The 15,469-nt window shown below is 45.2% G+C and overlaps 1 protein-coding gene across 1 annotated transcript in view; it reads right to left on the bottom strand.

Moving 5' to 3' along the window:
* The window catches only part of NTN3 (netrin 3), a 115,208-nt gene that overhangs the window by 24,341 nt on the left and 75,398 nt on the right, over window positions 1–15,469 (bottom strand). Inside the window, exons 5-6 of the mRNA XM_079952388.1 lie at window positions 6,744–6,893; window positions 4,439–4,492 (exon numbers count right to left, since the gene is read on the bottom strand). Of these exons, the coding sequence (XP_079808514.1) occupies window positions 4,439–4,492; window positions 6,744–6,893 (204 nt within the window). The remainder of the gene's footprint in view (window positions 1–4,438; window positions 4,493–6,743; window positions 6,894–15,469) is intronic.

Raw genomic sequence — 15,469 nt, 5'->3', positions numbered from 1 at the left:
TCTCCCTCCCCCTCTCCTTATGTTGAGAGAGAGAGAGAGAGAGAGAGAGAGAGAGAGAAAGAAAGAAAGAAAGAAAGAAAGAAAGAAAGAAAGAAAGATCCTAAGTTCAGACAGCTCTTGCTTGTCATTTTTTTTTTGTTGGTTGTTCCAGTCACTCTCTCTCCAGATTTAGGCCACATTCACACCATACTTTAAAGCACTATGATATCACCTTAAAATTAATTAATTTGTTAAGGGTGCTGAGAGTTCTTAGGAGACCCCCTATTCCTCTCCCAGGGCTACAGTTCCTACAGTAGTTGCTAACAGTCAGTCCCTCATCAGAAGGAAGCCAGCTGATTTGTGCAAAACCAAAAAATGATTGCATCCTGCGATCTGGTGCGAGCCAGCTGACTAGCGCCAGAGCAAAAAACTGGACATTCCAGGTTCTAATCAGAAGCAGGGATGGCTTCTGTAATTCCCGGATGTCCTGCTTAAAATACTGCGGGTTATAGCCAATATTAATCTGCCTCAGAGTAGACCTGTTGCAGCTAACCGACAGGCCTAACTTAGGTTCTTTCATTTCCCTGTACATAGCTTTTCATTTCTGTATATAGCTCAGGATACAACCCTGTATTTTTATTTATAATTATTATCTCTAAATATGAATATGAATCAGCAGCATATGGAAATCTTGCAGAGCCAAGTTTACGAAGAGACTTTTAAAGGATTATGCCTTTGGCTGGATTTTTAAAAAACTAATAATATGGATTTTATTGTCAACACTTGTATTCTGGTTGGTCAGATACTGCAAATGCTTGGTAAATAAATAAACAGTTCCCAGTTCGAGCCTGAGGAAAAGGAGCATGGAAGTGGAAACGGTTCAGCCTTAATATCTAGGTGATCTCAGGCCTCAAAGAAAGGCCCCAAATATGATGATGAAACTCAGCATCAAAGAGGCTCCCCCAAGTCACCTAGAGAAATTCCACCTCCATCTTTGGGAAATGAGTATCACACTCTCGGGATTCTGTTCATATTAGATGTTTTGGCAATAATTCAGCACAGCAGAGGCAAGGCAATGTTCTTGGGGGGTTGGCCTAGATGACCAGCCTTAGGGTCCCTTTCAACTCTACAGTTCTATGATTCAACTCTGCTGCTTCCTCCAAGGACCTCAAGATGGTATATACATAGTTGTCCTCCTCCCCACTTTTTTCTCACATCAACCCTGTGAGGTTGGTTAGGGTAAAACTGAGTGACTGGCCCAAATCTACCCAATGATTTTCATGGCTGAGTGGGGATTTGACCCCTGTTCTCCCAGATCGTAGCCCAACAATCTAACCTCTGCACCTCTGATATCAACAATCTTATTAAGTACACTGCTTAGTTTTGTGATTAAGTAGTCTCTATACCTTTCTAAGTGGGATGCGGGTGGCGCTGTGGGTTAAACCACAGAGCCTAGGACTTGCTGATCAGAAGGTCGGCAGTTCGAATCCCCACGACGGGGTGAGCTCCCGTTGCTCGGTCCCTGCTTCTGCCAACCTAGCAGTTTGAAAGCATGTCAAAGTGCAAGTAGATAAATAGGTACCGCTCCGGCGGGAAGGTAAACGGCGTTCCTGTGCACTGCTCTGGTTTTGCCAGAAGCAGCTTAGTCATGCTGGCCACATGACCCGGAAGCTGTACGCCAGCTCCCTCGGCCAATAAAGCAAGATGAGCGCCACAACCCCAGAGTCGGTCAGGGGTCCCTTTACCTTTTTTATACCTTTCTAAAAATAAACAAATGACAACACACATACACACATACACACACCTTCCCAGCACAGAGTGAGGCTGCAACCCAGTTACTTGCGAGTAAGCCCCATTGGATCCAATAGGTCTTACTTCTGCATAGACATGGTTAGGAATACAGTGTTAACTCAGTTACTGCATATCTCAGGAGAGTGGGCACTCAGTGCCTTTTCTGAAAGCAACCTTGCTTAAAATTTCTTCAAGAAGCAGCTCCCCACCCCTGCCTTGGTTTTCCTGTCCCAAGTACCCAGGTTCTCCCAGGGTGGACCCGGAATATGGCTCTTCAAAGTGTATTCTGGGAAGCAGCAACATACTCTGCACATATTTGAACTAGAAGCAGGCGTTTATAAAAAGAAAACCACAGATAATTCTATGGACCACTTAAGCAGACTTCCTCTGCTGAAAAGTAAAAATAAAGAGCCGAGGTTTTTCATCAAGTTCCTTTTATATTTTTCCAACTAAAACTTTTCATAAGAGCCCTCAATATATTTTAAACAAAATCTGAATCTTTCCTTCCCAAATGTATCTTGGAATGAAGATATACAGAAACTCGGTCCACACCTCCACCCCCTTTCCTGAAGTGTCCCTTCTTTGATGTGCCTAATTAAGAGGCCTAACAGCCAAAAAGTGGCGGGGGAAGGAGAGAGGAGTTTCGTTTTGGAGGAAAGTAGGGAGTTGCCATGATTTTATTCCCCATATTTTATTCCATCAGGGCATAGGACATGCAATGCAAATGGGGGGGGAATGTAGTCAATTACATATCATTTGCAGACTGAAAGCAACCACAACTGGATCGATTTGCTTTCTGGACATAGGATGAATACACAGACATTAGCAATTTCTGCCCCCGTGGCCATTTTCATTGGAATTCTCTGACATTTCTGTTCTGGGGTGACGACGAACTCCCTTCCTTTGTATCAAGCTGGGAGGGGCAGGCAGGAAGAGCAGAAGAGAATGGCAAAGGGAAAGTTTTCGAAAGTGATTCAGCAAGAAGTCCACGTAATGGGGCAAAGCGAAAGAACCTTCCCACTGAATTCCTAGCACAAAAGAGCAATTGTGCTAAAGGGTTGGAGAGAAGGGGTGGAGGATAAGGAGAGATTGCTAAACGCAAGTGGTGGTTTTGGTTTGTTTGGCAGTTGTTGTTGTTCTAGGTAGGATGCGGGGCTGTACATGTGCCCACATTGGACAAATGGGGCATGAGCAGGTGGCCTAATTCAGAAGGACTGCAGGTCTTTTAGAGCTCTGCAACCCTGCTTCTCACCGCGTCTCACCCACCACATTGTTCCAGCTGCACCCTCCACCTGCAGTTTCTACGCACAGGTCTGATTACATGTCCAAAGTCCCAGACAAAGAGGCCCCCATGGCGCATCATTCTGCTCTGTGGCTGGGGAGTGGGGGGTGGGGGAGATGTCTGATTCAGTTCATATGTGAAAGCCAATCGACCTAATTCACACTTTCTGAAAACAATATGCAAACTGAAACATAGCTATCCTATGAAATTCACACTTCTCTGAAATTTTTGCAGTGCAGTTCTCCGTTCGATTAACGGGCACAAAAATGCACATAGTAAGGTAAAGCACGCCTTAATAATAATCATAATAATGATTGCATTAGTGAAAATAGCATAGAAAAATGCATGCTGTGTTTTTGCAAATGTATAGTTTGCAGCAATCCGCCTGATAGGAGCCGAACAGCATAAAATTTAACTTGGAAACTTTGAGGCACAGAACAGAGAAACGAGGATCCAGCCATCCCTAGTAGCAGCAGAATTTTGAGACAGAAATATTTTCCCACAGGTAACTAATGTGACAGCCAAGAACAAAGAAGAGGAATCTCTTGTGCCTGGGAAGAAGAAATGGGGATGATGGACAACACTTGATCCCCAGAAATGCAGCAGGAGGCAGTGGATTTAGAACCACATTTGCACCTACGGCCTGCAATTTAGCTGGTGGAAACCTGGTCACTTTTGCCCTCGAGCAAACTCTGAGGCCAGGAGCAGTTTTGGCATCAAAATTCCAGCTGACAACCTGAGAAAGGGACAGAGAGCCTGTGGCTCTCTAGATACTTTTTGGTCTCCAACTCCCTTTAGCCCCAGCCAGCCTCACCGACACAGGAAGTGGCCCCATGCTGAGTCTGACCATTGTTCCATCTAGTTCAATAGTGTCTAAAAATGCAATAAATACATAGTTTACGTGGAGGCGGTGATGGAAAGATACAAAGGGAGCAAAGGAACAGATGAAGTGAATGGCTGCAGTTGCACGGAAGATCATCTGCCTTGCATGCAGAAGGTCCCAGGCTCAGTCCCCAGCATCTCCAGCTGGGGATGGGAATGTACCGTCTGAAATCTGGGAGAGCTGCTGCCAGTCAGTGTAGGCAATGCTGAGCTAGATGGACCAATGTGTCTGACTCCATATAAAGCAGGTAGCTTTCTACGTTCCATAACTGAAAGCTATAGGAAGTTTTGGACACACATTTGGAGAGAGAAAACGATGGAAGAGCTCTGAGTGCATCAGTTGCACTTCAGAAACAAATCCAGGTTGTTCTCCGAAATCTGGGCAGACATTCATGCAAGCATAATTTTTTTTTTGAAGCATCCCCTAAAGTTAGGCAAAAATAAAAAGTTTACAAAGCCAGGGCAGTCTTCCCATTTTTGCGTTTCAACAGAATAAACACTCACCTGCTGGTTCTTCTGTGCTAGTGACCACAGAGGTGGGGTTGATGGCAGGAATCTCTGGAAAAGAAAAGGTGAAATTTCTTAGTTGGCTTGAGCATGTGTGTGCTCGCCTGGCCACTGTCCCTTCCCACTTCCAGCAGACAGGTTTGAGAACTACATCTGCAGAATCTAGAGGAGTGTGGCTCTTGAAGGATAGCTGTGTTTCAGTTTGCAAATTTGCACATTAGCTGTGAGCTGATCCAAATTTCTCCTGTATCTCTAGGAACCGCACAGTCCCCTAGGCAGGCTCCAGACCTCAGGATGAAGGGGACCCATGCAAAGGAAATGTCGAGGAGGATGCTGAAAACAAAAACAAGTCCAAAGGCAGATGATGATACAGCCACCACCTTGTTGAAGCTAAGCAGATGTAGGTCTGGTCAGTTCTGAGATAGAAGGCTGTCTGAGGACCGTTTTTTGCTTTGTTGCTACTGTGGGTAAGGGGTGGGAATTTCTTGTTGTGGATGCTTGTGAGTAGCAATTTAGGCCCCTCAGACTGAGAGTCTGGGTGGTTTGAAGGGTGGGGGTGAACAGAGTGAGAGTCTGTTGGCATAGAGTGGGGGCCTCTCTGCCTCTCACACAAAGAGCACCCCACTCTAGTGGACTACCGTAAATGAAAAATGGGTCAGATACGGTTGTTAAGATCACTGGTTGTTTAGCTGTTTCTATATGTTTGAATGTTTCATTTGGTTTTCCTAGGTATTTGGTTCGATTGGAAATATTAATTTTTGTTGCTGCAGTTTTGCTTGTTTACCTTACGATGGAGTTGTTTATTGGACATGTTTATATGATTTCGTAATTTTAGTAGATTGCTTTTCACTGTTTATTTTTATTACTTTGTTCCTTGCTCGGGGATTGGAAACATTCATTGGAGAGTGGGCATTAAATATAAATTATAATAAAATAAATGTATGCCACCTTGAGTTCCATGATAGAAGAAAGGTGGGCTATAAACATCTGAAATAAATAGCTCTAAAATGTCACTTTTTGGTTGAATGCTTATCTTCAATAACAAACTGTCAGTCTCTATTACATTCTTCTGGGATTCATTGGCTGCCAATTAGCTAACAGGCTACGTTCAAGTTGCTGGTACAGTGGTACCTTGGAAGTCGAACAGAATCCGTTCTGGAAGTCCGTTTGACTTCCAAAATGTTCAAAAACCAAACTGCTTCTGATTGGCTACAGGAAACCGTGGAAGCCCCATCAGACGTTCAGCTTCCAAAAATAGTTCGCAAATCAGAACAGTCACTTCCAGGTTTGCGGCGTTCGGGAAACAAAACATTCAAAAACTAAGCTGTTCGAAAACCAAGGTATGACTGTATTGGTGTACACAGTGATATAGAGCTTGGGACTTGGCTACCTAAAAGATCACCTCATCCCTTACATACCCAACCAATCACTTCATTCTGCAGGAGAGGTCATCCTGCAGAATCTATCCTATCAGAAGGCTCATGCCACACAATGTTGGCTTTAAGCCAGGGGTCAGCAAACTTTTTCAGCAGGGGGCTGGTCCACTGTCCCTCAGACCTTGTGGGAGGCCAACTATATTTTCAAGGGGGGGGAAATGAACAAATTCCTATGCCCCACAAATAACCCAGAGATGCATTTTAAATAAAAGGATACATTCTACTCATGTAAAAACATGCTGATTCCCAGATCGTCCGTGGGCCGGATTGAGAAGGCGACTGGGCCGGATCTGGCCCCCGGGCCTTAGTTTGCCTACCCATGCTTTAAGCGTTGCAACACCTGCCTTCTCATGCTTCCTCCCATTGCACAGACACTTTCTATTGTTTTTTCAACACCTGCTAAAGTCTCTCCTTCAACAAGCCTTCTAAAAACTTTATCCCAGTTGGTATCTGTCTTGGATTTTAACAGATTTTATATATGCCCTGTTGCTTTAAACCATATAATAGGCAATCAGTTCAACTGTTTTATAGATGTAACTTTTTTATATACATGCTATTACATTGTAAATCACATTGGCATAACTGATGGAATGTGATTCATAAACAAAATAAATAATGGCGATGCTAATTATCATCCTTTTAATGTGTTTGTGTGTTTTTAATGCTCTTAAAATGTTTTTAACTTTTACATTTTATTTTCACTTTCTTTTTAACTGCATTGTTTTATCACCAATGCATTTAATGCCATGTGTGGGATAGGCATCCAATTGATTAATTTGTCAGCATCGTCCGAGCTGCAGAAGCTGTCATTGCCATCAGAGAAGCCCATGACAACAAAGCACGAGAAGTTTGGTGGCGGTACTCACTGATGCATGGTGCCACTGGTGACCGACTCTGTTGGTAACCTTTGGCACAGCGGTTGCAGGTCAACCCGGTCACGCCGTCTTTGCACGGGCATTGTCCAGTGGTCTGGTTGCAAGTTTTTCCAGCTGCGCCAACAGGGTGGCAGTCGCAGGCTAAAAAGGTGGGGGAGGAGTGGAGGAGAGCAGAGAGAAAGAGGAGAAAAGGTTAAAAGTTGCAAGTTGCAAACACACAAATACATTTCATAATACGACATGCCAGGGGAAGCAGAACTATGCATGGACAAAATGGCAATTCAAAACACATGTAACAATGAGCAAAAACTCTTCCAGATTCTCCAGACCTAGCTCAAACTGCTGTGGCACAACAGGGCAGTTATATGCTACAGGGCAAGAGTTATGATCCCAGCCCATCAGAGATCTCACATAACACCACATAGCCGATCACCTGAGGACAGACACAGCCTATTCCAATTGATAACAGGGCTTCCTGAATAAATAATCCTGAATAAGCAATCCCTGAAAAAAATCGCTAAAAGGAGACGTATCTTTCAAATTGTTTGCAAAATCATTCCCCCTCCTCACTTTCAGCTCAGTCCTGAACATGAATACAATGCAAGGGCTAAATATCTGTTTGTGGATCAAATGCAAAATACTAAATTATTACCATGGCACTGAATAGACTGCAGAACCAAATGGGAGACAATAGCTTTTTGTAATAAAGGAAGCTGCTCTAATCCTGCAAAATACAGTTAGATTTATTAGCAAGCTCCAACTCTGTTACCCTCTTTCTCCAAAAGCTTTCTCTTTTCTCTCTCTCTCTCTTCCTATATAATTGCACTATCACACATACCGTAATTTGGCTTAATACTCAACTCATCCCCCAAGGAGTTCTGCAAACTTGTGTTTTTGTGACCCAGTTTTAGTCACACACAGTAATTTGCAACATTTGCATTTACCAGAGTTTAATGCTGCATTTTATGGATGCCTTTAATAATGCAGTGTTGAGTATATTAACTTCATAAAGTTTTGTTTCTGTCTTTTCTGAACACAGTTTAATGTGGGAGCTCAGAATTCTTTAAGAAGGATCCTTCGCCCAGGAGTAGCCAACATGGCACTCTCCAGAAGTGGTCAGGCTGGAACTCCCATCATCTCTGACCATGGGCGTAGCTAGGAGTTTTGTTGAGGGGGCAGAACCGACGTGATTGGTCAGTCAGTTAAGTATTACTATTGTTTTACTTGATCTAGGGCAGGGGTAGGCAAGGTTTACCGGCCATGGGCTGGATCACTCCCACAGAGATTGTCCGTGGGCTGGACTGGAGCAGCACGATGCCGGGAAATCGCGTCTGCGCATGTCCACAGCGCCAGAAATCACTTCTGCGCATGCCCAGATGCCGAAAATCATGCCTGCACTGAAGCAATTTTCAGCGTTTGGACATGAACAGACATGATTTCTGGTATCTGCGCATGTGCAGAACCATTTTTGGCGCCACTCGACGATTCCCCGCGCTACACTGTGCTGGTTTAGCGCAGCGCACGGGGAACTCACAGAGCGGTTGGCTCGTGGGCCAGTAAAACGGTCTTTGTGGGCTGCATCCGGCCCATGGGCCGTACGTTGCCGACCCCTGATCTAGGGGGAAGCAGCTGCCCTAGCCCCCCCTGGCTATGCCCATTGGCCAACACCATCTGGAGTGCTTCAAGCTGCAGAAGTCTGCATAGACTAAGCTGAGATAGATGGACAGGTTCATATATTTATGACAAAGGCGGAGCCATAGTATAAGGCTTGGGTTTGGAGAAGGGAGGTTGGCCAAGGAGGAACAAATGGTCCTTCTTGAAAGCTTAGAAGTTCCAGCTTGGGTACTAATCATGCCCTGTGGACATAACCTCTAGTTGTTTATGAGATAGCTGTCCTATTTCAGTCCTTTTGCCTTGGGGGAGGGAGGCAGAGACAACTTTTTAAAGTTCTAAGCATTCAAGAGTATCTGCAAAACTTGGTAGCAAGCCATAAACAAACTTCACTCAAAGCACCCAAGTCAGACTTAATGGGTAATCCGAACCCGAGTTCTGCCGGGATGAGCAGAGTTTGCAAAAGGCAGATCTCCAGCTGAGCCTGCGCTAAACCAGCTTATGTCACTCATCCCAGTTCATCTGCAGCTGGCTGAACTGAGGCCACAGTAAGTCCCCCCAAAGGAGAACATGGTGAGGTCTGGGGGAGACTGGCCCCTATTCTAAACTCCTTGCATCTCAGATAGGTGACTAGCAATCCAGTGAAACTTACACTGGCACTAAGCTATGCTATGCTAACATCATTCCTATTGTCTTCAATGGGTCTTCCGGTCTGCTCAGGCTATTTCTTGTATCTGCTAAACTTCACTGTCGCTTGTGAGTCTCTTGCAGAAGCTGGCCCTTAAGGAATCACCCAACTATAGACCAACACGCAGCTGTTCCTTGGGAATGTAAATCTGCCATAATGTGACAATACAAACCATGGGAAGCTCTTCTTCCTTTCTCTTCCCCTTTCAGTTGCAAACCAGCCTTGATGTTTGGGTCCCCCACTCCCCTTCCCTTGCTCGTTTTCAAAAAGCTTGACAATTCCTGCAGGAGGATTGCATGCAGCCTATCTGTGATATGTTTTCAGTTACACAATTTACATCTGACTCTGCGCTCTTTGAAAGCAGGAGAATAATGGATAATACATGGCAAAGAGTAAACTGATGAATAACATACAGGAGCAGGCAGTGGGGGGGGTTGAGGAGGGGGGAAGAAGAACAGCCACCCTCTGAGTTGAAACACTCAAGGGCACATAGAAGCCTGTTTGTGCAAATGAGGACTTCTGTGGGACTTGCAAGTGGGCTGGAGCAGGAGCCGGCGTGATGGTAACAGCACCAAGGAGCAAGCAGCTTCTCCTTATATGTTGCCACTTTGGGCAGCACTTATAGCAGCCGTGGTTGGTGCCCATCGAGACCTATGGGGTGGAAGGCAGGGAGCCCAACAGTGGGTGGCGCCAGAGCCAATGACAGGGGGAACCAATTAATACTAGACTTGTCACATCCTTTCTCCCTGCTGAGCTCTACAAGGGGCAGCACTGAGACTATGGGATGGGTTGTAGGTCAGGCAAGCAGGTGGGTGGGAGGGCTGGCTGATAGCACACTGGAGTTGGTGGGGCACTGCCACATTTGCCCAAGTGTATTGGCAAGTCACTGGCAGTTTGATCACATGCAGGTGTGTTGGCACAGCCATGCCTGTTTCACTATCACTGGGAAGTGAGGAGGTTGCTGCCATGGGGCAAGGGTATGCGAAGATGAGGTCTGGCAAAAGCACCCAGCAATCCTGGGCATCTGCTTGAGGCATTTTGGGGTATCCCTGGGTCTTTTGTAGTGGGCCTCGGGCCCCATTTGCACCATACACTTAAAGTTGCATTATACCACTTAAAACAGAATGGTTTAACAGGGAACTCTGGAAATCGTAGCTCAGTTAGGAGAATAGGGATCACACCACCCTTAGCAAGCTAGAGTTCCTAGGATTCAATGGGGAAGCCCAAGGCTGTTTAGAGTTGTATGATACTGCTTTAAATATATGGTTTATATAAGGCCTCAGATGTCCTGCCTCTTCTCCCACTTAAAAAACCCCCCTATACAGTGGTACCTTGGGTTAAGTACTTAATTCGTTCTGGAGGTCCATTTTTAACCTGAAACTGTTCTTAACCTGAAGCACCACTTTGGCTCATGGGGCCTCCTGCTGCTGCCGCACCACCGGAGCACGATTTCTGTTCCCATCCTGAAGCAAAGTTCTTAACCCGAGGTACTATTTCTGGGTTAGCAGAGTCTGTAACCTGAAGCGTATGTAACCTGAAGCGTATGTAACCCGAGGTACCACTGTATTATTTTTAGTTTATATTTATTCACACTCACACTTTGCCCTGCCTGAGCCTCAGCTCCTTGGGTTAAGCTCCTGGAGATCAGACTGTTTGAAACCAGCACTCACAGCTGCCTTCCAGCATTAAGCTCTGGGCACCCAGAAACAGCCAACTTTCCTTTCTGCCACCCCAGGGCTAAGTAAGCTGCATCAGGGGGACAGTCTGTCTCCTACGGAAACTGGAAGGAATTTCCACGCTGCTCTCAGCAGTCTGCCGATCATGAGCAAGTGACAGGGCAGAGTGGAAGGGAAAGTGCGTTAAGGCTCATTAAAGGTAACGAATTGCAACCTTGAGAGAGACAGAGAGGGAGAGGGAGGTAATCCAGAAAGAACTACAGAGTGTAGCTTCCAGTGGGGATTCTTTAAATTTGGAAAAAACGTGTAGTGAAGGAGATCTGGTTTATGTCAGGGGGGAAAGGGGCTAAATTTATTTACAATGCTTTGCTCATTTTTATTGTCAGAAATGCAAACAGTGAGGGTGGTTTGCACAACCAAGTTGCTGGGGCCAATTAACCAATCTTGACGGTCTTTGGCCCGAAAGGAATCAAGAGCCTTGGCTTCTTCCCGCCATGAAAAATTGCGCATTAAATAAGATTCATGTTAACCATGTAACTGCAGATTAATAAAATGGAGAAATATTATTAAGACCACATTTATTACACTGCAATTGTGGTGGACATTTCTGTCAGCCCTGTAAATATATAATCTGCAGTTTGCAACCACCAGGGGCTCTTAAAGCGGAACAGTCAAAATTAGGTCAAAATGTGACGGAGGTATGTCCTCTGTCTGAGCCATTGATGGATGAACACACAGTGACCACTGGGCTCTGGGAAGGAGAGAGGAGCAGCAGGGGGTGAATGGAAGTGCAGGGTAGCTGTGGCCAAAGCCCAAAGATATGTGGCCATCATGATTTGAGCCTGCTCTACCCAAGAAGTGGAACAAGACGGTAGGAAGACAATGGGGCAGAGTGGACAGTCAGGGGATACCATTTCTGAAAGCTAATGTGAAGGAAATAAGGATTTCAGCTGTTTTGTGTTGGTTCTTTGGTTGTGACATTAGGCTTGTAATTTTTTCCCCCTTTAAAGGCTCTAACATACAGGAAAATCTAATGTGCACAAGAAGGTGAAGTGTTTAAGAAGGCATGTTTTGCTCAGGAAGTTTTGCTCAAAGGTTCATTCTAGAAACCTGGCAGTGAAGGGGAAATAGAAAAGTACCCAATACTGTGCCCTTCTCCTGACTGGTGAAAAAGTTGGAAGAGAGTATGTGAAAATATTGAATATGTTAAGCTAGAAACTAAGATAGGTGGTCAGAAGGTTGCAGAGTGGGAAACCTGACGAATTAGAAAAAGGGCTGAAACACTTAAGAGAGCATTAAAACACACAGTGGTACCTCGGCTTATGTACTTAATTCGTTCCAGAGGTCCTGAAACTGTTCTTAACCTGAAGCACCACTTTAGCTAATGGGGCCTCCCGCTGCCACCGCGCCGCTGCTGCGCGATTTCTGTTCTCATCCTGAAGCAAAGTTCTTAACCTGAGATACTATTTCTGGATTAGCGGAGTCTGTAACCTGAAGTGTATGTAACCTGAAGCGTATGTAACCCGAGGTACCACTGTAGTAGAGATCACAGTTGGGCACTTTAGGAGGAAGGCACCAGAAGAGGACCACGAAGGGACCACGACTCTAAAGTGAGGGATGTAAACTGATAAGTATTTGCATGATTAGGGAAGCAGTCTTGAAAAGGTAGAGCTGGATGGGTTTGTCTCTGTTTATTTATTTGTTCTTGTGGGTAACTACTCAAAGGACAAAATTACTTTGTTTCTAAAACAATTTTCTCAAACACTTCCTTACCAAAGCCTTAAGTAAAAGCATATTTTGTTTTGGAAAACTTTGGTCTGGGGCCTTGTTATTTACCCCACATGTAATTGTCATACTACTCTACCCAGTTTGGGGAGTGGGTTGGGTCAGTTAAAGTTCAGGCGGTTAAGGGGCTGCTTAGAGGAGGTGGGCAGAGAAACATAAAGCTATCCCCTTGGAGGTAATGGCTTGGCTTGGCTGGTTTTCTCACCAGACTTTCCTCTTGCAGTGTAGGGTACGGCTCATGATATGCGAGAATTTCTCCTAAGTAGAAAATGGGTGCATTGAGGACAAGGATTCTAGCTAGGGTGGCCATTCAGGAACCATCACTAAAAAAAAATGCATCATATCGTACAAACATTATTCTAGCCCGTATGCTATAGCATAACAGCCCTTGCGCCGGCAGTTTGAGAACACTGAATCTGAGTCTTTATCTTGGACCTGGATGAGCCATCCCTTCAAACAGAGTACACCTTCAAATAGATGAATGTCATTTGCAAAGTTGGATGCATGTCTGCTCTAATTATAGCCCAGCTTGCCACGCCACTTGCTTCCTGATGCCAGGGATTCAATCCGGTCCTGTATACTTGAAGGAGCGTCTCCACCCCCATCATTCAGCCCGGACACTGAGATCCAGTGCCGAGGGCCTTCTGGCGGTTCCCTCATTGCGAGAAGTGAGGTTACAGGGAACCAGGCAGAGGGCCTTCTTGGTAGTGGCACCCAAACTGTGGAACGCCCTTCCATCAGATGTCAAGGAAATAAGCAGCTATCCTATTTTTAAAAGACATCTGAAGGCAGCCCTGTTTAGGGAAGTTTTTAATATTTAATGCTGTATTGTTTTTACCACTGAACTGGGAGCCACGCAGAGTGGCTGGGGAAACTCAGCCAGATGGGTGGGGTATAAATAATAAATTATTATAATATTATTATTATTATTATCTTGCACCTTTGGTATGCATAGCAGGTACATGTACTCATTCAACTATGGTGACATTATGCTAGGTCAGTCTTTCTACCTTGCCCAGTGCTGTCTACTCTGAGTGTTAGCTGTTCTTCAGGTTCACGGACAGAGATCTCTTGCTTCCTTATTCTTTTAAGTGAGTGAAGTTAAGCCAGGGACCTTCTCCTTTGGCCACAGGAGAAGGCGAGGCCAAAGAGAGCAGGATGGGCTCCATCTCTCCCTGCTACTGGGATCCTTGCTTTGCCCCAAAACATGTTCAGGATCCCCCTGGAGAGTGAATAAAATGGCTAGCAGATTCACAGCCCTGAGTCCAGGGTACCGTTACTTTTGGCATCAGTTTTTGCTGGATGAAAGGAGGGAGAGAAGCAGCGAAGCGTGATGAGTGTTCCATCAGCAAGTCTTGGACAAGGGCCTGCTTAAAAGATGGGGGGAAAGTATCATGGTTTCCATCAGTGCAACAGTCAAACATGACTCCAATGCCAAACAAAAACACACATATGCGCACCCCCCCCCAAAGAGATGTTATCGTTTCCCTAATTTTCACCAGATGGGATCCTGCCAATGCGCCATGTCCCAGCGCAACAGGCCCTCTCCAACTCAGCAAGAAGCAAGCACACAGCACCTAATGGAGAACAGATGCAATGGGCCTTATCAGATCCTAGCCAGGATTGGAAATGGATGTGTTTCTGATGAGGGTATTTGAGGGGCTCAGCTGTGATAACACATGGCAGCGGGTGGCGGAGTCCTCAGATGATGTTGAGCCTTCCCTCAGTCACAACATGCTTTGATGCTGGGAAGCTGTGCGTAACACTTCTCGGAGTGAGCTGGGCTGCTCTCTTCCTCGTAGAGCAGCTTTAACAGGGTCACAAAACACCAAACCAAAAATCCCACCCTTCAGAGGTCCCAGCAGTCAGTCTGCATGATAACACCAACAAGGATGACAAGGTAACCACAAACCATCAGTGGGCCATATCTGTCTGGGGGCAGCACCACAATTCTAGGTGGGTCCACAGCCAGTGATGGGCAGAAGGACCAAAAGTGGTTGGAGACGCCCCTTTCCATCCTTCTGTCACTTCCTCCCCTCCCCTCTGTTCTACCCCTTTTCACCCTCCTTCTCAGTCTTTCTCCCTGCCCTATGGACTGCTCAGGGAGGTCCTTTCTCTCTCCCTGTCTCCCACTTCTTTAAATATTAATAATTTCCCAAAGGTCTATGGATGAGTTGACATTTCAGGTTGGTTTTATTGCTGGTGGTTTACCAAGTTTATCGCCAATTGTTTCCCCCTGCTGTTTAGTGCTGATCTTATCTGCTTTATCTGATAGTTTTAATTTTAAGACACCCCCCCCCACACACACATTTTAGCACTGGGTTTCCAAATCACTTTTATTTACTTTAAACAAATATCAGCAATCCGAACATTGAACTATAACAAATATAAACAGTGGGTAGAAACATGAGAAATATTCACCACGTGACTAGACTGCAATAGATCTAGATCTAAATCATAACAATGGCTTAAGGACCAGCAATTTGATACAACGCTTTCTCTTTCCCCCCTCTTTCGCTTCAATTCTTATTTAACTCAGGTGGACTTACCTCTGAGTAGAGCTGTATGGGGACTGCACTGTTAACCAGTGTTAGAAACTGATATATGAAAGCTAGGAGCTAAATGGCACCTTAAACCTAGGTTATGGGTGCAACGACAGAATGTCTAGGCGCACTTTTTATAACAAGAATATAAAGCTGAAAATGAATGAACTGCAGTTAAAATATTATGTTTATTTTTCACATGGTCTAGTCCTTCCCCTGCCCACTCCCCCTAATATTCTTAAGAGGGTCTCTTCTCCAGTCTTCAGAGAGTAGCTGGAAGTGGGGAGGCATAAAAAGGTCCTCCTTTTCTTTCACTCTGCAGTTTTAATCTGAAATCTTAGGCGCAGTACTGTGCCTGGAGTTCAAAAACTGCTCGTGCTAATGAAATGCCTTGGCACAAAATGCACCTAGTAC

The sequence above is a fragment of the Podarcis cretensis genome (genome assembly GCF_951804945.1).
Source record: "Podarcis cretensis genome assembly, chromosome: 14".
NCBI lineage: Eukaryota > Metazoa > Chordata > Lepidosauria > Squamata > Lacertidae > Podarcis > Podarcis cretensis.
The sequence above is the reverse complement of the archived record's forward strand: the minus strand, read 5'-3'. Positions and strand labels throughout refer to the sequence as shown.